Here is a 24,156-nt window from a genome sequence, read left to right on the forward strand (position 1 = left end):
GCTTCAAAAAAAATACCCTTGGGGCTGGCCCCGTGATGCAGCGGTTAAGTTCACATGTTCATTGGCAGCCTGGGGTTCGCCATTTCGGATCCCAGGTGCAGACATGGCACCGCTTGGCAAGCCATGCTGTGGTAGGCGTCCCACATATAAAATAGAGGAAGATGGGCACAGATATTAGCTCAGGGCCAGTCTTTCTCAGCAAAAAGAGGAGAATTGGCAGCAGATGTTAGCTCAGGGCTAGTCTTCCTCAAAAAAAAAAAAAAAAAACCCTTGCTTGTGCCCCACTCTCTGAAATTCTATTTTAATTATTCCAAGCTTGGGCTTGAGCATCCATATTTTTAATTATTCCAAGTTAATGAGCAGGATGCAGTCAGAACCACTACATTGTACCTGGGGTAATCTATTTAAACAATGTGCCACGATAGAGCTTGGTGGTGATAGATTCCATTTGGGGAAGAACTTTCTTGGTAATTCCTCTGGTATTTTTGTTAAAGAATCTGGTGATGTTAAACCTTCTCTTCAACAGATTTGGGTGTTTCACATGGTAAGGATCATACCCAAATCCCTTGAACATTTTCTTTATGTGCCCTAATGTGAATACTTCCAGCTTGATCTCATTCCTCCTCAGCAAGTGTTACCGAAGTGATCCTGTTTGATTGGCGTCCTCACCAGATCCTTTACTTTAGCAGGGATGATTAAGCAGCAGAGCTTCCTAGGGCTGAGCTAATTGCCCACATGGAGGTTTTATAGACCCAGCTGTGGGCTTTTTCTACACAATGAAAATTTACCAGTCAGCCTGATCCCGGTACTCTGCTCCTACAACCTTAAGAGAATAGGAGTTTGTATTAGTATGCTATTGCTATTGTAACAAATTCCCACAAATTTAGGGGCTTGAAACAATACAAATTATCTTAGAGTTGTGTAGGTGAGAAGTCCAATGTGAATTTCACTGGCTAAAATCAAGATGTTGGCAGGGTTGTGTTTCCTTCTAAAGGCTCCAGGGGAGAATCCCATTTCTAGGCGTTTTGCAGCTTCTAGAGGCCACTCAAATTGCCCCCTTCTTCCATGTTCAAAGCCAGCAATAGCGGGTTGAGTCCTTCTCATATCCTATTATTCTGAACGTTTTCTATAGTCATATCTCCCTCCAACTCTGACTTCTTTGCTTTCCTTTCTCACTTTTAAGGACACTTATGATTACATTGGGCCCACCTGGATAATCCAGGCTCCTCTTCCTATTTTAAAGTTAGCTGATGGGGCTGGCCCCGTGGCCAAGTGGTTAGGTTCCCGCGCTCCGCCTCTGTGGCCCAGGGTTTCACCAGATTGGATCCTGGGTGTGGACATGGCGCTGCTCACCAGGCCATGTTGAGGCGGCGTCCCATGTGGCACAGCCAGAGGCACTCATAACTAGAATACACAACTATGTACTGGAGGGCTTTGGGAAGAAAAAAATATTGGGAACAGTTGTTAGCTCAGGTGCCAATCTTTAAAAAAAAAGTCAGTTGATTAGCAATTTTAATTCTATCTGCAACCTTAATTCCTCCTTGCCATGTAACTTAATATATTCACAGCTTCCAGGGATTGGGGGTCAGGGACATCTTTGGGTGGTTGTTATTCTGTCTACGTATAGGTTGCTTAATTCACCTTTTGACCACAGGTCTTAGTTTGCCTTTTTTTTTTTTTTTTTTTTTTGAGGAAGTTTAGCCCTGAGCTAACATCTGCAGCCAATTCTCCTCTTTTTGCTGGGGAAGATTGGCCCTGAGCCAACATCTGTGCCCATCTTCCTCTACCTTATATGTAGGACACCTGCTACAGCATGGCTTGACAAACAGTGTGTAGGTCTGAACACAGGATCCAAACCCGTAAACCCTGGGAGACTGAAGAGGAACGTGAGAACTTAGCCGCTGCACCACTGGGCTGGCCCCTTAGTATGCATTTTAAAATACCCTCAGTAGGGTGGGAGAATTGGATGAAGGTGGTCAAAAGGAACAAACTTCTGGTTATAAGATAAATAAGTACTAGGGATGTAACGTACAACATGATGACTATAGTTAACATTGCTATTGTATGCTATGTATTGCTATGGTATTTTCAAAAGTTGTTAAGAGAGTAGATTCTAAGTTCTCGTCACAAAGGAAAAAACCCTTTCTTTTGGTATCTATGAAATGGATGTTAACTAAACTTATTGTGGTAATCATGTCACAGTATATGTAGGTCAAATTATTATGCGGTACATCTTATACAGTGCTATATGTCAATTATATCTCAATAAAACTGGAACAAAACAAAACAAAAAACAAAAAACAAATACATAAAAAGCCCTCAGTGTACAGGAAGTATTTGGAGGCATAGCAAAATAAATCATTGGAATAAAGTCAGGCTCTTGTACTTTAAGTCATATTTTTTTTGGTCAGAACTGAGCTGAAGCAGTTATAACAGAAACTCGACCAATATTCAAACTAGCTTTACTCCCCCACCAACAATCCAACAAAACCTTTAAGCCCACAAGGAAAGGGAAAAAGAAGAATAACTCACAGTGGTAAGGGTCTACCTATTCCAACCAGGTCTAGGACTGCTTGTTCACTAGTCTTGCTGGTACCCGGGCAGATACAAACAGAGAAACAAATAGTAGATATTACCGGTGAGTAGAAGTGATGTAAGCCATTCCCTTCTGCCAGCAATTCTGCCACCCTGAGAGTGGCAGGTTGTATGGTGCTATTTTATAGAATCAGCAAAAGAAGTAAAAAAGAGCACTGGGAACCATATTTCAGTTTCTCCTAGATTTTTGCTCTCTGGCCCCAATCAAGTTTCTTTAAGTTTTCCTTAAAGTAAAAAACCTGGAGATAGGATTATTTTCCATAACAACTTAAAAAATACATTAAAAAACAGTTCCATAGAAAATCAGAGAAATGAACAGGCTGTATGGATCTGCTTCATGTACTTGTGAATTAAGAAAAAACTGATTTCATTGTCTATGTTTCATACATATTGGCAAGAGGGAGTGAAAGGGATTAAGATGTTCTATTTGGAAAGCAGTGATATGGTTTTAGTCTAGAATTTCCTTCAGATTTCACCAGCATCACAGAAGTAATTGAAAATGATCCTTTCTTGTCCTTTGCCTTTTTCCCTGAGAGAAAATGAAATTCTCTTGAATAGATTTGTACTCTTGATTTCATTTTGAAGGCTTTGACATTGCAAACAATTTTCCAGCTTCATGTGATTCTTTCCTACAAAACTCCTGTCTAACCCTCATTGGAACTTGACACACTCTGAGCTACTTCAACGAAGTACATCCTCAATTCAATGTCATAATGTGACTCCTTTCTCAGGATCTGCACAGCTAAGGCCTCAATGTTTTGCTTTATTCTTCCTAGAAATAGATTGTGATCTCCCTCTTCAGATAGCTAACTCTCCTATGAGCTCTTGCAGGTGAGCCAACCCGGAAAGCCAGAAACTCAAGAATTGACTAGATAATATTTTATCTTTTCATATTGAGCTGGGCCTACCAGATTAAGATCCAGAAATTCAGCAGGCTGCTACAGTGTAAGTTCAAGTTCTATATAGCTAATGGTTAGTTCAAACTACACAAGGCTAGATAGAGTAGATTTTCAGCAGTGTAGCTTAAGACTGAAAATTGCTCTCAGGATGTAGAAAGATGAAGCCCTAAATGCAAAGACACTGACCTTTTTTTTCTCTTGGATTTGAATATTGCATATGTTCAAGAGATCTGGATTTTAGAGAGTGTGTTTCCTCATATTTAAGGCTCTTCTTTTCTCCAATCACAAAAGATTGCTTATGTGTGAGGATAGTTTGACACACACCTACACAAACACATGGTCTTTTAATAATTTCACGAAGGGAAAATATTTGATGTAAGTCTACTGCCAACATTTGCTCTAATTTGTTATCCTCTAGTCTGTTTCATCTTGTGCCTGCTGTCTGGAAAGAATGAATTAAAAATACCCACGCCTTCAATATGTCTATCCTCGTCATATAGCATAGTGCTCAGTTCACTGTGAATGAATGATGGAATATAGTTCTGAAAAATCTCTAATAGAAGAAGATTTTAGTAATACACCTAGTCCCTTTCTGCTTCCCATATTATACACCACTATTAATAAAGGTTTAAAGAATTTCCCTTTTTCCTACCAAAAAAGAGATTCACAAGTATAACTTTATAACCATCTTTAGTATACAAGGTCTATTATAATTATCATAATTTAAAAAATTAATTTAGTGTTGACATTTTTTTAAAATGTAAATATTATTACAGCATTTCTCTTTTTTTGATTGACACCTGAGCTAACATCTGTTGCCAATATTCTTTTTTTTCCCTTCTTCTCCCCAAAGCCCCCCAGTACATAGTTGTATGTTCTATTTGTGAGTGCCTCTGGTTGTGCTCTGTGAGATGTCACCTCAGCATGGCCTGATGAGCGGTGCCATGTCCATGCCCGGGATACAAACCACCGAACCCCTGGGCCACGGAAGCAGAGAATGTGAACTTAACCACTCAGCCACAGGGCTGGCCTCTATTACAGTATTTCTTGATTATTAAAACAAACTTATTCTTTTTTTAATTGACACAATGAGTAGGAGACCAAGAGGTAAATGGAAGAGAAATTCATAAATAGATACAAATATGAATAGTAAATTTAACATATGATAAAGTTTACATTTTAAATCAATGGAAATCACATTTAAAAAATGACTCTGGCATAACTAGCTTTCCTCCAAAAGAATACAAAGCTAGTCTATCTATGTTAATCATATGTAAAAACAAATTTCAAATTCATTAGATTTATTAAACAGAACACAAGAACAATGAGATTATTTGGATAATTTTGGGGGCTGAAGTAATATTTGTTTGGCAAGATGAGAAACCTAAATAACAAAGAAAAAGACTGCCAGATTTGACCATATACAAATTTACAAATTTCTGTATAGCCAAAAATACAATAAAAAGCATCAAAACATTAGTGAGAGACTACCAGAAAATATTTGTTCCATAATATGACAAAGGTTTAATTTCCATATTTTACAAAAAGCATCTACAAATTGATAAGATAAATAGAAAAGGGGCAAGGATATAAAAGGCAGACAGAGGAGGAAATTCAGAATTTTGCAAAACTGAGAGAGAAACATCCAGTAGTGGTGGAAACAGGCACCTTTTTAACGAAGCTATTGAAAGTGTGAATTTATTAAACTTCTGAAAAGTAGTCCAGGATGTGGTAGATAGTCTACAAATATGGCCACCATTGATTCCTCCCCTCCTTGTACATCTTGCCTGGCCTTGAGCCTTGATTTCACCAAAAATGTGGTAGAAGTGGCACCATGCCAGTTTCTGGCCTAGCCTTTAAAAGGACTAGCAGCTTCTATTTCTTCCTTGTTTGAAGCCAGCTGCTATAAAAGGGCTATGACTATCCTGAGACCATAATGCTGTGACCATTCCAAGCTATCCATGTGGAGAGAAGGAGAGCTGTGGAGGAGCACCATGGCACCAGACACGTGAGTGAAGCTTCTTGGATCATCCAATCTGGCACAGTTGCCAGCTGAATGAAGCTAAATGAACAATCCCAGCTGAAGCCATGTGGAGCAAAAGAACCACCCAGCAGAACCCTGCCTGATTTCCTGACCACAAAATTATGAGAAATAATAAATCAGTGTTGTTTTAGGCCACTAAGTTTTAGGGTGGTTTGTTACACAGAATTATATAACCAAAGCACAGGAGTACCTATTAAAGTGAAAAAAAAGTGCATAGTTTTTGACCCAGTAAATTCACTTTTAAGAATCTATTGTTTAGATATAATACCACCACTGGGAACCACCTCTATGTTCACTGAGGGGGATATGATTGAATAGATTTTGGTACATCCATATCATGGAATATTGATATCATTAACGAGAATTAGTTGATCTCTGGAGAGATGTTCATGATATACTGTTAAAAAAATGCAAGTTGCTGGGGCTGGCCCTGTGGCCGAGTGGTTAAGTTCGCGTGCTCCGCTGCGGGCGGCCCAGTGTTTCGTTGGTTCGAATCCTGGGCGCGGACATGGCACTGCTCATCAGACCACGCTGAGGCAGCGTCCCACATGCCACAACTAGAAGAACCCACAACAAAGAATACACAACTATGTACCGGGGGGCTTTGGGGAGAAAAAGGAAAAAATAAAAATCTTTAAAAAAAAAAAAAGCAAGTTGCAAAATAATGTGTATACTATAGTCTCATTTTAAAAGATTAAAACTAATATAAATGAATATATGCTCATTTATGTTCTTACGAGCTTAGAGAAGAATGTAGATGATATGTGTGAAACTGTTAACATTGGCTTCCTGGAGGAGTGAGCACAGGGGTGAGTTCTAGAGACAGAGACTTCGGGCTTTATCTTCATATGGTTGTGTTATTGAGCTGTTGCAAGGAGCAAAGACTCTTTCTTGTTTGAAAGAAAAAGCTAATAAAACATTTAAATAAAAAGAATCCAAGAAACCCAAACACATTCTTGTCGTAAAAAGAAAAAATATTGAATCATACAGAAGTATATAAACCAGAAAGGGACATAATCAGGTAACCTTAACCGAGGTTAGAGTCATCTGCTTTAATTACTCAACAATATATCAAGGGCATCTTTCTACATCAATAAAAATAGATCCCGACCATCCTTTTTAATGGTTTCAGAATATTCCATTGTTTGGATATACTGTAATTTATTCAATCAACTCTTTGTTGTTAGACATCTACATTGTTTCTAGTTTTTCTGGTTATAAATAATAATGCGTATCCTTGTATACACATCTTTGCTCACTTGTCTTAGAAGGGAAATTGCTGTTAAATGCTGTTCATATTGTTAGAATGACTTCTATAAAGACCGAAGCAGTTTATATCCCCACCAACTGTTTATGACAGGAGACTAAAGAATTATCTAAAGGAATATCTAACTATTTTTCATGAAAGCAGAAAAAAGAACTTACTTAGATTAGCAATTGGCAATGTTTTTGTGTTGCATTGCTGTACAAAGAGATGTGGGTAGAACCAGAGTTATTGTGCATTCAGACACCCAAATTCCTACTGATTAACTGGGGGTGGGTGGAGGTCACATGAGGTTAGCCTGAGGAGAACAAGTCTTTGGGCATGGAGATTGAGGAGGAGACAACCAAGGCGGATTTTCTCCAGCTTGCCAGGTTGGATGACTTGCAGTGCCATCTTCTGGCAAAGAAGCCAAAAACTTTCAGTTTCCATGCTGGGAATAAAGTATTTCACGTAAGCACAACTAAACCAAAGACTCCAGCAAAGACTGGCAGGAAAACTCAGAGAGGTCTTGGGTGTTGGTGTGTTGGGGAGGGAATGAGGGAGAAGGAAGCAGATTTTTTTGAAGCAAAAATTTGAAATCATTTGACCTCTGAGGTCTCTGGCAAAATCTGTGGCCTCTCCACCATGATAGATAAAAGACATGTACGACAGGTACAACTTGGAGTGCAACTAAGGTAGTATACAAGCCACCATCCTTCTTCAACTTTAAGTGTGGATTCTCCAGTACCTCGGGATCACTCTAGGTATGGCAATTTAGCCATTGGGTTGCTCAGGACGACACTCGATTTGATCTCTCATTACAGGAAAATCTATTTCTATCTTTGAAAGTCCTGCAATGAAGAAAGGTACTTAGACTACCAAACCTTTCGAAATACTGGCAAGTAATTTATACACACCTTAGGTGTAAAGATGTAGAAAACCACATTAACCATTTTTTTAAATAAGACTTAAAAATACTTTCTTGCTAAGCCAGATAGAGAAAGACAATCTCTGTATGACTCCACTCACATGTGGAAGTTAAATATGTACACAAAGAGAACAGATCAGTGGCTACCAGGGGAAAGGGGGATTGGGGGGCGGGCACAAAAGGGTGAAGCGGTGCACCTACAACACGACTGACAAACAATAATGTACAACTGAAATTTCACAAGGGTGTAAAGTATCATAAACTCAATAAAAATTAAAAATATACTTTCTTGCTTTAATCATCCAAAATATACTAGAAAAAGGCTTTCTTTTTAAAAGCAAAAGTACTTTAAAATTTTTAAAATGTGGCATCCCTACGTAATAGACCTCAAATTTTAAAAAGTCCCTTTCTCGCTGTAGTATGTATGTGGCAAATTTATAATATGCTTTATCCCAAGTCAGCTCCTATTAGTGAGTTCTCGCCTCATCTCTGCCTTACTCTTTCGGCCTCACACTCCTTTCCGCCTTCTTTCCTTCCCCCACATCCTCTCCCACCTGCAGTGCCCTGGCCCCGCCCCGCCGCTCCTTCCCGGTCACTCCCACTGCGCGCCGGCTTCCGCGAGCTGACGTCACACGCCAGCGCCAGTGACGCGCTGGCCGCTCCCCCTCCCGCTGCGCTCGCTCCGGGTTTTGGGGAGCCAGGGTGCGGCGTCCTGAGCGCGGAGTCCTTAGCGGGTCTCTGTGTAGCCCAGAATTTTGAACCGGCCTTGCGAGGCAGGAGGACGTGGCAGGCAGGTAGCCTCCCAGTCCCAAATGCTGCCCGCCCCCCACCCCACTGAGACCACTAGCAACCACCTCTGTGAAGTTGCAGAAGCGGTAACCCAGGCACTCCCCCTGCTGCCGCTCGCCGTTTCCAAGGGGCTCAGAAACCAGTTTGTTTAGTCCGGGTAGTGTGGACCTGTCTCATGGGGCGTTGCCCGAGGCGGGACGGAGTCAAGCCGGAGGGGTCAGCAAAAGGCTGTTGTCAGGCGTGGGAGTCTCACTGCCCCCCCCCCCCCCCTTCAGACTGGCTGTGAGCTGCTGCTGGTTAGACAGACTTGATTTCTCTTTCAGGATGTCATTTTCAAAATGCGGGATGGTGCCTCTGTCCCTTTAAGTTCCCTAGGAAGACTGCTACACCTAGGCTGATACTTATTGAGCATCACCGTTATTCCTACTAACGTCCTGTGTCGTCGAGGTGAGTTGCACTTGGGGGAAGCAATGATGTGCAAAATAGTAAAGTCATATTGGAAATGAGGAGACCTTGCTTAGACTTGCTTATGTAGAGATTGCACGGATACTCACCTTAAGTGCACGGAAAATAACATCATCTCATTAAAATGTTCATTCTCTAAGGAACGGTATGTATTACCAAGCAATCCTTGGACATTATTTCAAAAGCTATAGTGATAATAGAATTAAAATAATAATAAATCAAAATCTTGATATGAATAGGCAATCATTTACATTGCTTATATGTTTTCTCTGATCTTAAATTACATATACATTTTAATTAGAAAATGAGTAGCAGTTAGTTAACCTATAATCTTGTATTTCAGTTTCCATAATTTGAAACAATTTCCATTTGTAAGACATTAAAAGTTCTACTACTTTAAGAGTTCATCATAGCTCTTTTCTACACAGGCCTAATTTTCATTCTCTAATGTAAGATCTGCCCCCAAGAAGCAGAAAATTTATTGCCACGGTAAGTTACGTCAGAAATATTTATGAAGAATTAAAAGTAATATCCAATATATGCTAATAATAGCCTTTTCTTATGATGCAGCAGTATTGAAGAGATGATGGAGGGCAACCAAATATGGAAAGAAGTAGTCCTTTGTTTCTAGTTTAGATTTGTCTAGTGTTAGGGATCCACAGATCTGTTTCATTTAAGATTGCCCATTGTGCTAGGTGAAAGGTAAGGAGCCTATTTTGTGGGAAAACAGGTTTTTGCATAGTAGAAGTCACCATTAGGAGTTTAGTAAGGGTTATAGAACTTGGCCACAGGAGTTCTTTTGAGGTCATTTTAATAATACATTGACATTGTGTTCCAAGTAAATTTTACTCTGTCTAATCTAAGTCGTGGACATGACACCATTTCATGAATCTAAATTCTTTATTTGCATGCTGGTAATTTCCACTAGGGAAGCTGTTAATTGTCTGCATAGACTTGGAAAGAAAAAAAGAAATATTTTTTAAAAAGTCTTATAGGGATCCCATTTTTCTTTCTGCTTTTTCAAGTAATAAGAAATAAGGCAGGGACTTTTCCTCACTGAGAAGATAAATTGACCCTCTCCCACAACCCAAAATGGTATTTATTATTTGGGGAGAAATGGATTTTGTTATTTTGGATGGATTTTATTAATAAAATCCATTAAAAATAGTGGATTTTATTATTTTGGGAGTATGGATTGTAGCTGCAGACAGTGCCATAAGGACTTCTTGAAATCTGTTACCATTCCTTTACCAATGTGTCCCTTCAGGACAACTTGTCCATCACACGGCTGAAACAGCTGAAGAGGCTTAGTGTTCCAGATTGGTGGGGTTACAGTTTTTCATTCATATTCTCTGACATTTTTCATATTTAGTGCACAAAATTTTATTATGTCAAACATTGCTTGTTTGTGGCTTAAAGAAATTGTTAGTAAAATGTGAGGAAAGATGTCTAATTTGACTAGAGGCTAAGATATTTTTTCTGGAGCATAGTATCTATAGTTGAAAAGAAGAGTGATGCCATATCAAAAACTTTGGATGTTAGGGTTAGAAGTTTGGAAATGGGGAACTGTTCAAGGATTTTAACCAAAGAAATTGATTTAGCTAGCTTTCTTTCCTACTTGTCGCAATCAGCATTTTAATTTTATTTATTGTTTTGAATAGATAGTACATTCATATGATTTAAAATTCAGAAGGTACAAAAAAAAAATCTTCTCTCGGTTACTCAGTTTCCTTCCATGAAGGCAGTCAGTATCACCAGTTTATTGTATCCCTTCAGAGATATTACTTACATATACAAGCAATTACATGTGTGTATGTATGTAAAGATTACGTATATATGTATATACACACATATATAAGTAAAAGTAGAAATATGCACATATATATTTCATTTTAATACACAAATAATAGTATGTCATATTTATTATTCTGGTACTTAGAAATTAATCCATATCAATATAAATGTTGCCTCTCTTTGACGTATTTCAGGATATTTAAGTTTTGCTATTTCTTTTTTTTTTTCTTTCTGCTTTTTCTCCCCAAATCCCCCCAGTATATAGCTGTATATTTTAGTTGTGGGTCCTTCTAGTTGTAGTACGTGGGACGCCACCTCAACGTGGCCTGATGAGTGGTGCCATGTCCGTGCCCAGGATCCGAACCAGAGAAACCCTGGGCTGCTGTAGCGGAGAGCGCAAACTTAACCACTCGGCCTGCCTCCTAAGTTTTGCTGTTTCAAACAGTGCTGCAGAGGATAACTTTGTACATGTATCATTTTCATACATTTGGAGGGAAAATTCCCAGATATGGAATTGCCAGATCAAAGTGTCTAAACATTTATAACTTTGATAGATATTGCCAAATTATTTTCCTTAGTATATTTATCAGTTTGTATCTGTATTCTCACTATATTCTGTTTCTCTATATTCCCCTCCAACACAGTACAGTAATAAGTTTTCTAAATTTTGCCATTCTGGTGGGTGAAAAATGCTCTCTTGTGTTTTTTTTTTTAATTATGGTAAAATATACATAACATAAAACTTATCTCTTGTACTTTTAAATTGTATTTCTCTTTACAGAGGACTGGATACCTTTGCACATTTTAGCATCAATTATATTCCTTTTTGTTGTTACTAACTTTTAACTCCATATCCTTTGTCCATTTTTCTGTTGGTTTTTTTGTACTATGAATATGTAGGAGCTTTTTATTTGTTATAAAAATGAGCCCTTGGTGATATGAGCTAAAAAATATATTTTTTCTTTTTGTCATTTGAATTTTGTCTTAACCTGGTTTTTATTGCGCAGGATTTTTGTGTAGTCATATTACTCTCTTGAGGCATTTTGGAGTTGTGTGATACTAAGCTATCCCACTCCAAGATTATAAAAATCGTCTTCCCGTGTTTTGTTTTGTTACTATTATGTTTTTATTTTTTACATTTAAGTATTTTAATCATCTGGAATTGTACTGGTGTAAAGTGAAGAAAATGGATTTAGCTTTTTTTTTCCCCACGTTACTACCTAGTTGTCTAAATACTTTTTATTTCAAAGTCCATCTTTTCCCTGCCAGTTTGAAATGTTACCGTGGTCATCCACCAAGTTAAAAGAACTTTTTTGATATGTTTATGAACTTACTATGATTTGCCTCTGTATTTCATAATTATTGTAGCTTTATAATGTGTCTTGATATCAACTCTTCCTTCATTGGTCTTTTTTTTCAGTATTTCTCTGGCTATTCTTTCTTCTTTTTTTCATATTAACTTTAAAATCAGCTTGTCTAATCACCCTCACCACCAAAGCTTGTGTTTTTATTAGGGTGGCCTTAAGTTTAAAGATTAAGAATTAAAATCTTTCTAATACTGAATCTTCCTTTTGATTTTTCTTTCTTTCTTTCTTGTTGTGTGTTTTTTCTTTATTTTTTCTATTCTCTTGTTGAATATTGGTCCATTTTTTACGTTACTAATTCTGTCTTCTACAGTATCCTGTTTGCTGTAAAACCTATGCAATGAGTTCTTAATTTCAGATATTTTATATTTTAGTTCTAGAATGTTCATTTAATTTTTAAAAATAAGTTTCAAGTTTTTGTTGAAATTCTCCACCTTTAAAAAAATCATTTTGTTCATCTTTTCCTCTATTTTCTTGAAAATATTAATCATGATTATTTAAAGTACCCTACTGTTAACTCCATATTTGAGTCATTTGTGAGTCTATTTTTATTGTTTTGGTTGTTTTTTTTTTTTTTTTTGACATGCCTCATAATTTTTGATTGGATGCTGGGCATATATCTTCCAAACATTGTTATGTTTTGTTCTGGCAGGCTGTTGGAGTATTAGCAGATAACCTTGATCCTGTCAAGGATTGCTTTCAGGCTTTGTTAGGACTAGTCTGTTTTAGTCAGCCTTGTGTATGCACAATTTAGGAATGGGCTAACTGACAGGAGAGGAGTTTACATGCATACTTTTGAACTCGTTTTTCCTCCTCTCCAGGATTTTGGCAGCCCTAAACTTACCTCTTTCCTCAGCCCAGTATGACTGCTACTTTTTACTTAAGCTCCATGCTGCCATGCCTCAGTTTGCAAAATGTCTTCAGGGAAAAGGCTGGGGTGAATGTGGAACTCACTAGAATGTTCCACCTCTCAATGATTATAGCCCCTCAATTCCTGTCTCTTGTTTTATGTATTTTACTCAGCGTTTATGATTGTTTTTGGAGATGGGATGGTCTGATACAAGCTACGCCATCGTGGTTGGAACAGAGAGTCTCACCCTTTATTATATAGATTTTCACTTTATCTCCCGGATTGTACATGGTATTTCCATTCTCGACTGTGTCAGTATCCCCAATCTAGAGTCATCTCCAATCTTCTGCCAAGATGAGAGAGGGGTAGTCACCTGACTGAGAGAGGTGGAGGAGGCAAGCTGTGTGTCTAACTGCTGCTTACCCAGTCTTTCAACCAATCCTGGTGTAGTCTTAATATTATCCTCACTCTCAGAGGCACCTGGTGCTTCCAGTTATTGAGCTAGTCTGTAGTGGGAACTGACTTATTTCCCACTGCTGGCTTAGGCTACAGCTTTCTCTAGTCTCCTAAGTCAGTTGCTGCTTGTTCTTGTGCTTGTCAGCTTCCAGAATTTTATTGCTGTTGCCTTCTCTCCTGTTATGCCCTTTTGATCCCTTTAAAGTTGTGTTAGTTAGGTTTGGGGAAGAAAAAGAGGTAAACATGTATGTTCAATATGGTGTGTTTAATTGTAAATTGCAGTTTGTTTTTTGATTTTTTAAAGATTTAGAATAAAGAAATTACTCTCATGGCTTCTTTTGATTTTTCAGAAGGAAAAGCTTTGGTCATATTTCTCTGTCATTCCTGCTCTTTGTAGCTAATAATTCAGTTCTAAACAGTGTTGAAGTTTCTTATTTTCTGACCTACTTACTCTTTATTTTCTTCTCCTTGAGTCATAGACTAATAGAGTTGGTAGGCTTATGCTTAGCATTATGCTTAAATAATGCTGAAATCTTTAGTGTTTTTAGGTGAAGTAACTAAGGCCCACAGAGGTCATGTGGTTTGCTTTTGGTCATATAGCTTTTCTCTTCTGAACCCATTTCTTTATTTGTTACATCACATAACTCGTTGGAAAGCTCAAATATAAAAAACATCTTTGATTGTATGCTTTGAATACTTCAATAGCAGATATGTATTATAGTCATTAAACTGATATAGTTGTTAGAGACTTTAAGAATACTGTCAAATTGATATTGTGATTTTCATTCGATGTTAGGAGCTGAAGTGTAGAAAGGGCAAACATTTATTTATAATTTGAATTTATTACAATAATGAAATTAGAACAGGATCCTTATGTTCCTTCAGTTATGTATCATGATGATTTTGGATGTGTAAGCCTATAGTACATTGGTGTTTTTGTTTTTTTTTTTTTAAGATTTTATTTTCTCCTTTTTCTCCCCAATGCCTCCTGGTACATAGTTGTATATTTTCAGTTGTGGGTCCTTCTAGTTGTGGCATGTGTGATGCCACCTCAACATGACCTGATGAGCGGTGCCATGTCCACGTCCAGGATCCGAACCGGCAAAACCCTGGGCCGCTGCAGCAGAGCCTGCGAACTTAACCACTCAGCCATGGGGCCGGCTCCCATTTTATTATTTTGTTTCATTTGGTTTGAAAAATCTTCTAGGATTGTAATTCAGCTGAGAAGTCTCACAACTAGGAAATAAGTGGCTCAGTTAAATATGTTGTAAGACACTGAAAGTAAACTCTTTTCCTGTTTTCCTTTCGCTTCCTGTAATGCACTACACTAGTCTGGTGTAGACTCTGCAGAAGAAGAGGGATTGTCACTTGCTGTGAAAGTCATCGATCACAAGTCTTTCATTGTTCAGAAAAGTGTCTGCACTTGACATTATTTGATGGCAATTAAAGTCATCTTTCTTCTCTACGTGAGGCAGTAGCTTCTCCTCTAGTTTACCGAGTTGTCAGAGCTGCAATGCTCAGTAATGTGGTAGGCAGTAGAATGCAATAGTAGGGGCTCTTGGAGCTTCCATCTTGTTAGTATGGTCCCTCGAAAGGTATTGGCAACTGAGTTTTGAGGCAGGGCCAAATAGACTAATTTTGTTTTTCTTTCTTGGCAAAAGTCACAGAATAATGATGATTGTGAAATAATCTTATTATGAGGTTATTTAATGTAATTTGGTTTATGAAATTTAGTTTTCTAAGATGAGTTTATCTTGATATTTTTTCTAAATGGCATAGTAATGTAATATACTTTCATGTCTTGGAGAAAGCATTAAATTCTGGCTGGTGTCCAGAGAGCTGTTATATTATGCTGGTTGACCAAATTTGAACTTGGAAGTATGTTTGTAATGACTTTTCTTCTTTAACTCACTGATGATGCTGTAGTGCTATTGTAATAGTTAATGTCTTATTTTTCTTACAGTTGCTAAGAGCCTTGTGATTTCTTATAGAAGTTTTGAAATGGAAAATGGTTATAATGTTTTCTAATATAGAGGAAGGCTCTTACCCACAAAATTTCATAAGGCATAATTATGCCATGGATTTTTACCACAGGCTGGATTCTGGCCTTTAGTCTTACAGACCAGAATATAAATTTTGTCATTTAGGATATTGGATCATTTTTTTAGAGGCAAAGTAAAATTAAACAAGTTTAGTATTGATGGATGAAATGAGAACATGGATTTGTTAATTTACGATGAGAAATATTGTAAACTATCACAGAAATTTTAATATAGTCTTTATGACAAGCCCATTTTCTCCTAGAAGGAAATCATACATAGAAAGCCTGCTTGCTGTGATTGGAAATAGAAAATAGCGAGTTAGGTTAATTAAATATTAATTAATTAATTAATTAATTAATAATGTGCATTCATGTATCCCCACAATAAGGGTAATCTTGCCAGTAGGCAGTGCTAGTGACTGCTTTTGTGACTCTTTCTCTCACCCTTTCTCTCCCTCCGTCTCCCTTCCTCTCCCTTCTAGTTCACTTTTATAAGCTTTTACCACCTAGCATATTGTACTCTGGCTTCTGTCCCCACCACTCTCCTGAAATTACTATTGCTAAAGCTACTAATGACCTTAATCAAATATCTTGGTATAGTACAGGTCTAGTTATGATACTAAAGGCAGAAATATAAAGGAAAGATTAATAAATTTGTTCATATCAAAATAAACATTTGTTTTAAATCAAATTGAAAGGCAAATAGCATAAAGGAAAAAAATCTTCATTAGAGAAGGAGCTTTTACAGATTAATAAAAAGAAGACTGTTTAAGTAGAAAATGGACGAAGAACATGAGTGAATAGTTCAAAAGAGAAGAAATACAAACGTTCAAGAAATGTGGAAGAATTTTTCAATTTAAATGTCAATGAACAATTTAAATGTCTGATAAGAGGGAATTAAATAACTTTGGGAAATGGTCTTATTAAGCTTGTGTTCTTATTGGAGATAATAAAGTAATGCTGCTAATTAATTGATGTGGGAAGAAGTTTGCTTTTCTTTCCGTAGACATTAAGTATATACAACATTCGACTTTCCAAAGCATTCTTATAAAATTGAAATGTTACTGGTTTTCTTTCTAGCTGTAATTAGGTTGCATGAGTAAAATTGAGATAAAGTTTATTTAACTTTCAGTAAAGATTTTGAATATTTTTTTTTAAGTAAGCAAATCACTAAGGAATTAGAATTTGAATTAAGCATTATAATTGTCACAGAAGACATACTTTATCACTGTTAACTGTTACTTTTTTTTTTATGTCTAGCATAGCTGTTAAGATGCCTTAGAAAAAGAGCCATGGAGAAGTATGTTAGACTACAGAAGATTGGAGAAGGTTCATTTGGAAAAGCTGTTCTTGTTAAATCTACAGAAGATGAGAGACAATATGTTATCAAGGAAATTAACATCTCAAGAGTAAGTATGTTTTTCGTTTGGTTATTCAAGTAATAGTCTGGTTACCAAAGGGCTCATTGTTAGAGAATAAAAAAATATATGGCATTGCATAACTGCCATAATTTCATAGAGAACCACTAATTTCAGAATAGTCTGTATATCCTTTCAGGTTTTTTTCTATGATGTGTGCTTGTATATGTGTGTTTTAAAAAAAATACCACACCAGGGGCTGGCCCCGTGGCCGAGTGGTTAAGTTCGTGTGCTCCGCTGCAGGCGGCCCAGTGTTTCGTTGGTTCGAATCCTGGGCGTGGACATGGCACTGCTCATCAAACCACGCTGAGGCAGCATCCCACATGCCACAACTAGAAGGACCCACAACGAAGATTATACAACTGTGTACTGGGGGGTTTTGGGGAGAAAAAGGAAAAAAATAAAATCTTTAAGAAAAAAATAAAAATACAACACCTATTGTTCTGTACCTTAATCTAGTTTGAGCATCTTAAAATGTTTTTACTTGTGGATTCAACTCATTCTTTTTAACTTCTGGCTATATTTTGTTATTTGGATTATGCTTTATTGGAACCATTATTTTTTAACCACTCTCTTACTGGTGGACTGTTTAGGTTGTTTATTGGTGGTTTAATATTTTCTTTTTCCATCCCATTTAAGATGTCCAATAAAGAAAGGGAAGAATCAAGGAGAGAAGTTGCAGTGTTGGCAAACATGAAGCATCCAAATATTGTCCAGTACAGAGAATCCTTTGAAGGTCAGACAAATTTTGCAAGAGAGTTCAAAAGAACTTCTAAGCCATATGACAAGTTTTGAATGTTTTTCTTATGAGGAATATTTTTATGAGTGTACTCTCAGGAAAACAAGTATATCTTTTTTGCTTTAATACATATGCATATGAATATCAGCTTGATTCTAGGATAATACTAATACTACACTGTCTCTGTGTAGTTTAATAGTGGCTCACTGTTACTGTGATGGCTAAAAAGAAGCAGTGTGGTAAGTGCAACAATGTGGATGAAGCAAGAACAGTAATTTACATCTTTTTCAACTAAACTCGCTTTAAGTGCTACCACTACTGCCACTGAGAAAATGTTCTGATCTTTAGAAAGTATCCTACTCGTTAGTGTTCTCCTGTATACACCTCATTGTTATAATAGTGAGGTGTATTGGAAGTATTCTCAAGTTCTTAAAAGTTTTATAGCTATATTGCTGTCTTGGAAATATATACCATTATGTTTGGTAATGGAGGAAAGATAAGGCAAAGCTTTTCTAAATAAAGGTAGGTCAAGGTGGTTTATTGAAGTCCTTCCCATTATTATTATTATAAATCCCTATGAATTACAAAAAAGGATCCTACATTGAAAGGAGAAGATAGTTTAAATGACTATTTCAAGGTCACATCACATACCAGTTTCAGAGTCTGAATTAGAGTGAAAGTATCCTCGTTCCCAGATAAACTTGGTATCTACTAAAGGAGAACATCCTCTTTAAAAAAGGGTCATTTAACACATTATGTCATAAGGTCCTCGGTTTGTTTATTTATTTTATGATGGCAGTGAAATGAGTATCTATACCTCATATGAAAGAGTAGTGTTAATCATCTCTTTCTTCCCAGGACCTTGAATTTCCTTATTTATCTTCCCCTGACATCTATCTTGTAGCTTCTTTTCTCTTTCGTCGCCAAGATTTTAATATTTCAAGTTAAAAGATTTGAATATATGTCAACACATATTTCAACAGACATTTTCTATTTATGTTGAATGTTTCACATAGAAACATATGAATGATTCTAAAGGAGTAGCACCTTCTTTAAGTGAAGTTTTATTATTATTGCTTTATATTTTTTAAGGAATCAATGCTCATGGTAAACATATTTAAAGAGTACAGATGTGCATGAACCTTAAATGCTCTGTTCCTCCACTTGCATTCCCATTCCCTAGGGCTAAGCATTGTTAATAATTCAGTGTTTTTTCTTTACTGTATTTTCTTTACCTACATGGAATAAACATATACGGATAGCTTTTAATGTTTAAAAATGAGTGGGATCATATGAGTGTACTTCTGCATCTTGTTCTTTTCACTGTGTATCTCATGGATATCTTTCCATGTTGTTATGTATTGATGCACCTCATGTTTTACAACTTTTTTGTAACATCTGTCGTGTATCCCCATGTGTCCATTTTATGGCTCTATCACCATTCGTTTGGCCAGTTTTCTGTTCTGGATACTTAGGTTGTCTTTAGTTTTTCGCTTATAGATAATGTTGTACTGAACATCGTTGTTACAGGTATCTGTGTACTAGAGCAGTATTTCTGTAGGAGTGGAATTGTTAGACTAAAGGGAATGAGAGTTCTTCACAAGCTCTCCAGCCCTGGCTTATGAGTTTATTCTAAAATTTATGTGGTGTAACTTTATCTGGTGATTGTATCTTGTCACAGTCCCTATTTCTCCCTGACCTGAATCCTTCTCATTTTAATCCAGGTAGCTCTTTGGACTTCCTTAGCTTCTCAGTAGAGCTTTTGGGAACTCTAAAACACAAGTATTTAATTATTCTCTGAAATGATTAAAAATAGCATATATATGCAAACATTTCAAATCTGTCCATTTTAAAAATAAAGTTGGTTAAAAAAATCTCAATTTTGACATTATTTTGAATGTCTGCCATGAAAGATGAGGAAATTAGTGGATTTACAGTTCCTCCCCACTAACTGATTTTTGTTCATCTTGACATGATAAAAACAATTTATCTTTTGTTCTGAAATTATAATGCTCAGGGTTATTTGGCCTTGGTTCTTTTATATTTAGACAGATTCAGTTCTTATTTCTACTTCTTTATACCTTACCTTCCCCTTTCCTGAGTTACTTGAATTCATCTCTTGCTTGGCTAGGTTTTATCAATATTTTTTTCATGAAGAGCTTATGGATGCTGTATTCCCTCGATGCAATTAATATTTGCATTTCTGAGAGTATCTGACTGATGCTTTTATATGTGAATAAGTATTTTGATTACTCTTTTCCCCTTACAAGTGCACTATGTCTTCTGGCATTTGATGTTTCTCTAGAAAACTTTGAGTCCATGGGGCTGGCCCTGTGGCTGAGTGGTTAAGTTTGCACGCTCCGCTTCAGCGGCCCAGGATTTCGCTGGTTCAGATTCTGGGTGTGGACATGGCACTGCTCATCAAACCATGCTGAGGCAGCATCCCACATGCCACAACTAGAAGGACCAGCAACTAAAATATACAACTATGTACCAGGGGGCTTTGGGGAGACAAAGGAAAAATAGAAAAATAAAATCTTTAAAGAAAAAGTTTGAGTCCAATATAATGCTTTCTGGAGGTAATTTGCTTTATCTTTTCTTGATGCCGAAAGGAGTCTTTTTTTTTTTTTGCTGAGGAAGATTAGCCCTGAGCTAACATCTATGCCAGTCTTCCTCCACTTTATATGTGGGTCACACCACAACCTGACTGACAAGTAGTGTAGGTCCACACACACAAACCCAGCTGCTGAAGCAGTTGTGTGCTGAACTTAACCCCTATGCATGGGGCTGCCCCCAACAGGCTCTTTCTTTAGCACTGAAATTCACCAGACTATGACTTAATAGAATTCTGAATCTGTTCTCTTAGAATGTTTTGTACCTTTTCTTCCTGCAGATTCTGATTCTTCTTTGTTTTTATTTTTTATTTTTTTGAGGAAGATTAGCCCTGAGCTAACCACTGCCAATCCTCCTCTTTTTTCTGAGGAAGACTGGTCCTGAGCTAACATCCATGCCCATCTTCCTCTGCTTTATATGTGGGACGCCTGCCACAGCATGGCTTTTGCCAAGCGGTGCCATGTCCACACCTGGGATCCGAACCGGTGAACCCCGGGCCACCGAAGCAGAACATGCACACCCAACCACTGTGCCACTGGGCCGGCCCCTGATTTTCCTTTGTTGCAGAAAAGTTTTCATTTCACTATTTAAAAAAAAATGCATATATCTCAATATAAGGAAAAATATTCCAAAATTTGTTTGCCAGAAAATTGTCTTAGCTTATAAACTAATTCTTTCTTCTAAAGTTTCTCATATTACAGGATGGGCTCTCAAAATTTTTTAATGCATTGAAGTGACAGAATACTTCAGGGGAAGAAGATGTCACTGAGTTAGTTTTGAGTGCTTAGAGAGATTCTTAGGCAGAATCAGTTTACAAAAGAGGCATCAAAGAAGTTAATGTTGATGTTATAATTGCAGACATTAGATACCGTCATAAGTAAGTCTTCTAAAGTCACTTAAAAGGCAGTATGGTTGTGTTGTGACAATCATGCATATAAGCCCTCTAGGATGATTTTTAAAGTCCTGATATTATACGTATAGGAGTTATGGCATAGAAAAATTCCAGTGACAACATAAACAGATTTAAAAAGTGCTCTCTTTTTGTTAAATGGAAATGAAGATCATGTGTGTTGGAAAAACTAGCAGATGAATCAATAAAAGACATTGATATTGAAGATAGATGTCAAAAGTTTGGATAAAATTGTTTCATAAAACATGAGAGTGTGAAGAAAACAATATTTCTAGGTATATAAATGTATAGTTAGATTATAATATTAAATATTATAATCAGACACTTTACTGTTTCATCTATATCCCTAACATTTATAAATTCAAAAAATTTTAATCTTCTCATTGAGAAAGTAGGGGATTATCATGTATCACTGTATGTTTGGGGATCTGTGTTGGACATTTTTACTTTCTCCACTCTGTTGTTCATATATTACTTTCTATCTTTAATTGCCTGTAGCTAGCATCTACTTCCTTTCATTTTTTTATTTTTATTTTCCTACATTTTATATTTTTTATCCTCTTAAGCTTGTTTTATTTCTTACTGTTTCTAAACTAGTTTTTATATCTTTCATGGAAGCTTTCAATGTTGTATATGGAGATAGGTGTTGGCATTCTACTTGTTCCCCATCAGTGCTGCCAAAATCTAACTTCTCTATTTGAAGAAAGCTTTTCTTTGAGGCTAAATTTGGATCACTTTTTGCTATAGGTAACAAAAAATCTGACCAATATTGGCTTAAGAGAAAGATACTTGTCTCACCTAACAGGAAGTCTTAAAGATAAGCAGTCCTGTAACAGGGCATATATGGCAGCTCAGCAGTGTTACCAAGATCCAGACTCTTTCTGTCTTTCCACTCCGCCATCCTGAGTATGTCACTTTTTCAGCCTAGTGCCCTTCACCTTGTCCCAAGATGGCTCTTGCAACTTCAGGCACATGTCTGCAACCAGGTCCAAAAGAGGGAGGAAATGGCAGCACCAGCAGCTCTTCTCTTCAATCTGTTCCTTTAATCAGACAACCAAATGCTTTCTTAGAAGCCACTGTCAGGTTTCCTCTAAGGTCTTATTGGCCAAACTGGGTCAATGACCACCTCTCTCCTGTAGGAGAGACTGGGAATTAGAAAATTTGGGAGTTTTTCAGCTTTTAAAGTGAGGGGTCATGAAGGGAGAAGAGTGTTAAAATTAGCTGTTGGTTCAGCCAACCAACAGTGCATGCTTCGCTGAGTCATTTTCACTCTTCGTCATTTTCTAACGTGCATTGAGGCTTTGTCATTTGCCTTACAGTCTTTTTGCTTCAACTTCAAGCAGTTTCTATGTGGTGGTGGTTTTTGGGTTTTTTTGGAGGGCATTTCTCCATTAATGTGTGAGCCCACTGGTAATAAGGATGGTGTGTTATATTTCTGTATCCCTAGCATCTTGTGCAAAATGCCTGCCTCATGGTTAGCACTCAGTTGTTTGAATGATTGAAGGAATACAAAACAGATTAGTACTTCCCTCTTGGAGAAAAGACTTTTCTGTTAACCTACATTTTAAGTAGTATTTATCCCAAAAGTAAATAATAAAATTTTAAGCAGCAGAAAACATTACAGAGTTAATGTACTGAAACTCGTACTGAAGCTCAAACATTTTACTTCAGGATTGCTTCTTCATCCCTTTCTCAGGTCCTGTTTGACTTCTCTGTCTCCCTGTCTCTGTTTTTGAGTGTGTGTCTCTCGCTCACACACACACACACTCACCTTTTAAAAAAATCTTTTGATAGTTTTATTTTTTGATACACGCATATGGTACAAAATTCAAATGTTACATAACAGTAAAAAGTTTGCCTTCTATTCCTATCTTTGAGCCACCTATTTTCCTTTCCTGCGGTTAACCACTGTTATTACTGTCTTGTATTTCCTTCCCGAACTATTCTAAGCATTAATAAACATATGTAAATTATAGCTTACTTTACATAATTTTTTGCCTTTTCTTTCTTATGCTTCATAAATGATGATATCCTGTACATATTTTTTGTAAATAGTGGACTGTACAGTTTTCTGGGGTTTTTTGGTTTTTTTTCATGTTATGGTTTCTCACATGTATATTGGGATGATCTTTCCATATCAATAATAAAGAGTTATGCAGCTTCTTAATTAGCTCAGTCACGTATGTTCCCAATCAGTGGCACATTAGAATTAGTACATCAAAAGGGAGATATGAGCACTATGAGTAACAAGATCACCACCACAAGGTGCAAGAAATAAATACTGCTGGAAATAAGGCCATAAGCGCAGGGTAGTAAGAAAAGTGAAAACCAGGGAAACTGTTCTTTAAGTTGCAATAATCTTACTAGTAAGTAGTGGTTTAGTACACGTTAGAAATGGTATCAGCCACTCTTCCTTAATTGGAAAAAATAAGCTTAGTTTTATTCTTATATAAGAATAAAGGTGGAGAGAAGGATTAGAAGTGTTCTTCTAGTTCTGCCCACCCACGGGAAGTCATGGAAGTCCGTTTTTCTGTGGACTGAGGCATAAAGGTGAATAGGGCAGTGCCCCATCTTCATGTTTGTTCACAGATTTTATGCAATTTTTAAAAAGAGAGTAAAATCAAAGGAACCTCCAAAGGAATAGAGACTGTCTTATTCACTGTTGAATCCTCAGTGTTCATTGCAGCATCTATTATTGTATTTGTTTAACGAGTAATTGATTAAGTGGATCAATCAAAGCTGAAAAGTAACCGTCAGTTGGAAACTAAGATAAGCCATCTCTGACAAATTGGTGGAAAAACTTCATTTTATAGATATGTTTAAGGAAATATATCTATTAAATGAAATCAAGTATATCTGTCTTCTTTTTGTCTATGTTCCAGAGATGTTTAGGTCAGTAGGGACAGTGCTATCCAACAGGATGCTATATTCTTGGTAAAAATATCATCAATGATGGAGCTGCCTATTAACCCAAGTTATTGTACAGCCTGTGTGATTTGACTTTGCAC

The 24,156-nt window shown here is 36.9% G+C and overlaps 1 protein-coding gene across 34 annotated transcripts in view; it reads left to right on the forward strand.

Moving 5' to 3' along the window:
- Positions 1-8,322: 8,322 nt before the first annotated feature.
- Positions 8,323-24,156, forward strand: part of NEK1 (NIMA related kinase 1) — a 220,222-nt gene continuing 204,388 nt past the window's right edge. For 11 of the 34 annotated variants that reach the window (XR_011537718.1, XM_070611442.1, XM_070611468.1 and 8 more), the window contains exons 1-4: positions 8,323-8,503; positions 8,822-8,945; positions 16,729-16,877; positions 17,526-17,622. Coding sequence is in view for 33 of the 34 variants with exons in the window: in XM_070611442.1 (XP_070467543.1) it covers positions 16,761-16,877; positions 17,526-17,622 (214 nt within the window). In the remaining variant the exon portion in view is untranslated. Of the gene's footprint in view, positions 8,504-8,821; positions 8,946-9,391; positions 9,453-16,728; positions 16,878-17,525; positions 17,623-24,156 lie in introns of all 34 variants that reach the window. The other 23 variants (XM_070611443.1, XM_070611447.1, XM_070611450.1 and 20 more) reach the window with 5 other exon arrangements.

This window comes from Equus przewalskii, chromosome 2 (assembly GCF_037783145.1).
Source record: "Equus przewalskii isolate Varuska chromosome 2, EquPr2, whole genome shotgun sequence".
Lineage (NCBI taxonomy): Eukaryota > Metazoa > Chordata > Mammalia > Perissodactyla > Equidae > Equus > Equus przewalskii.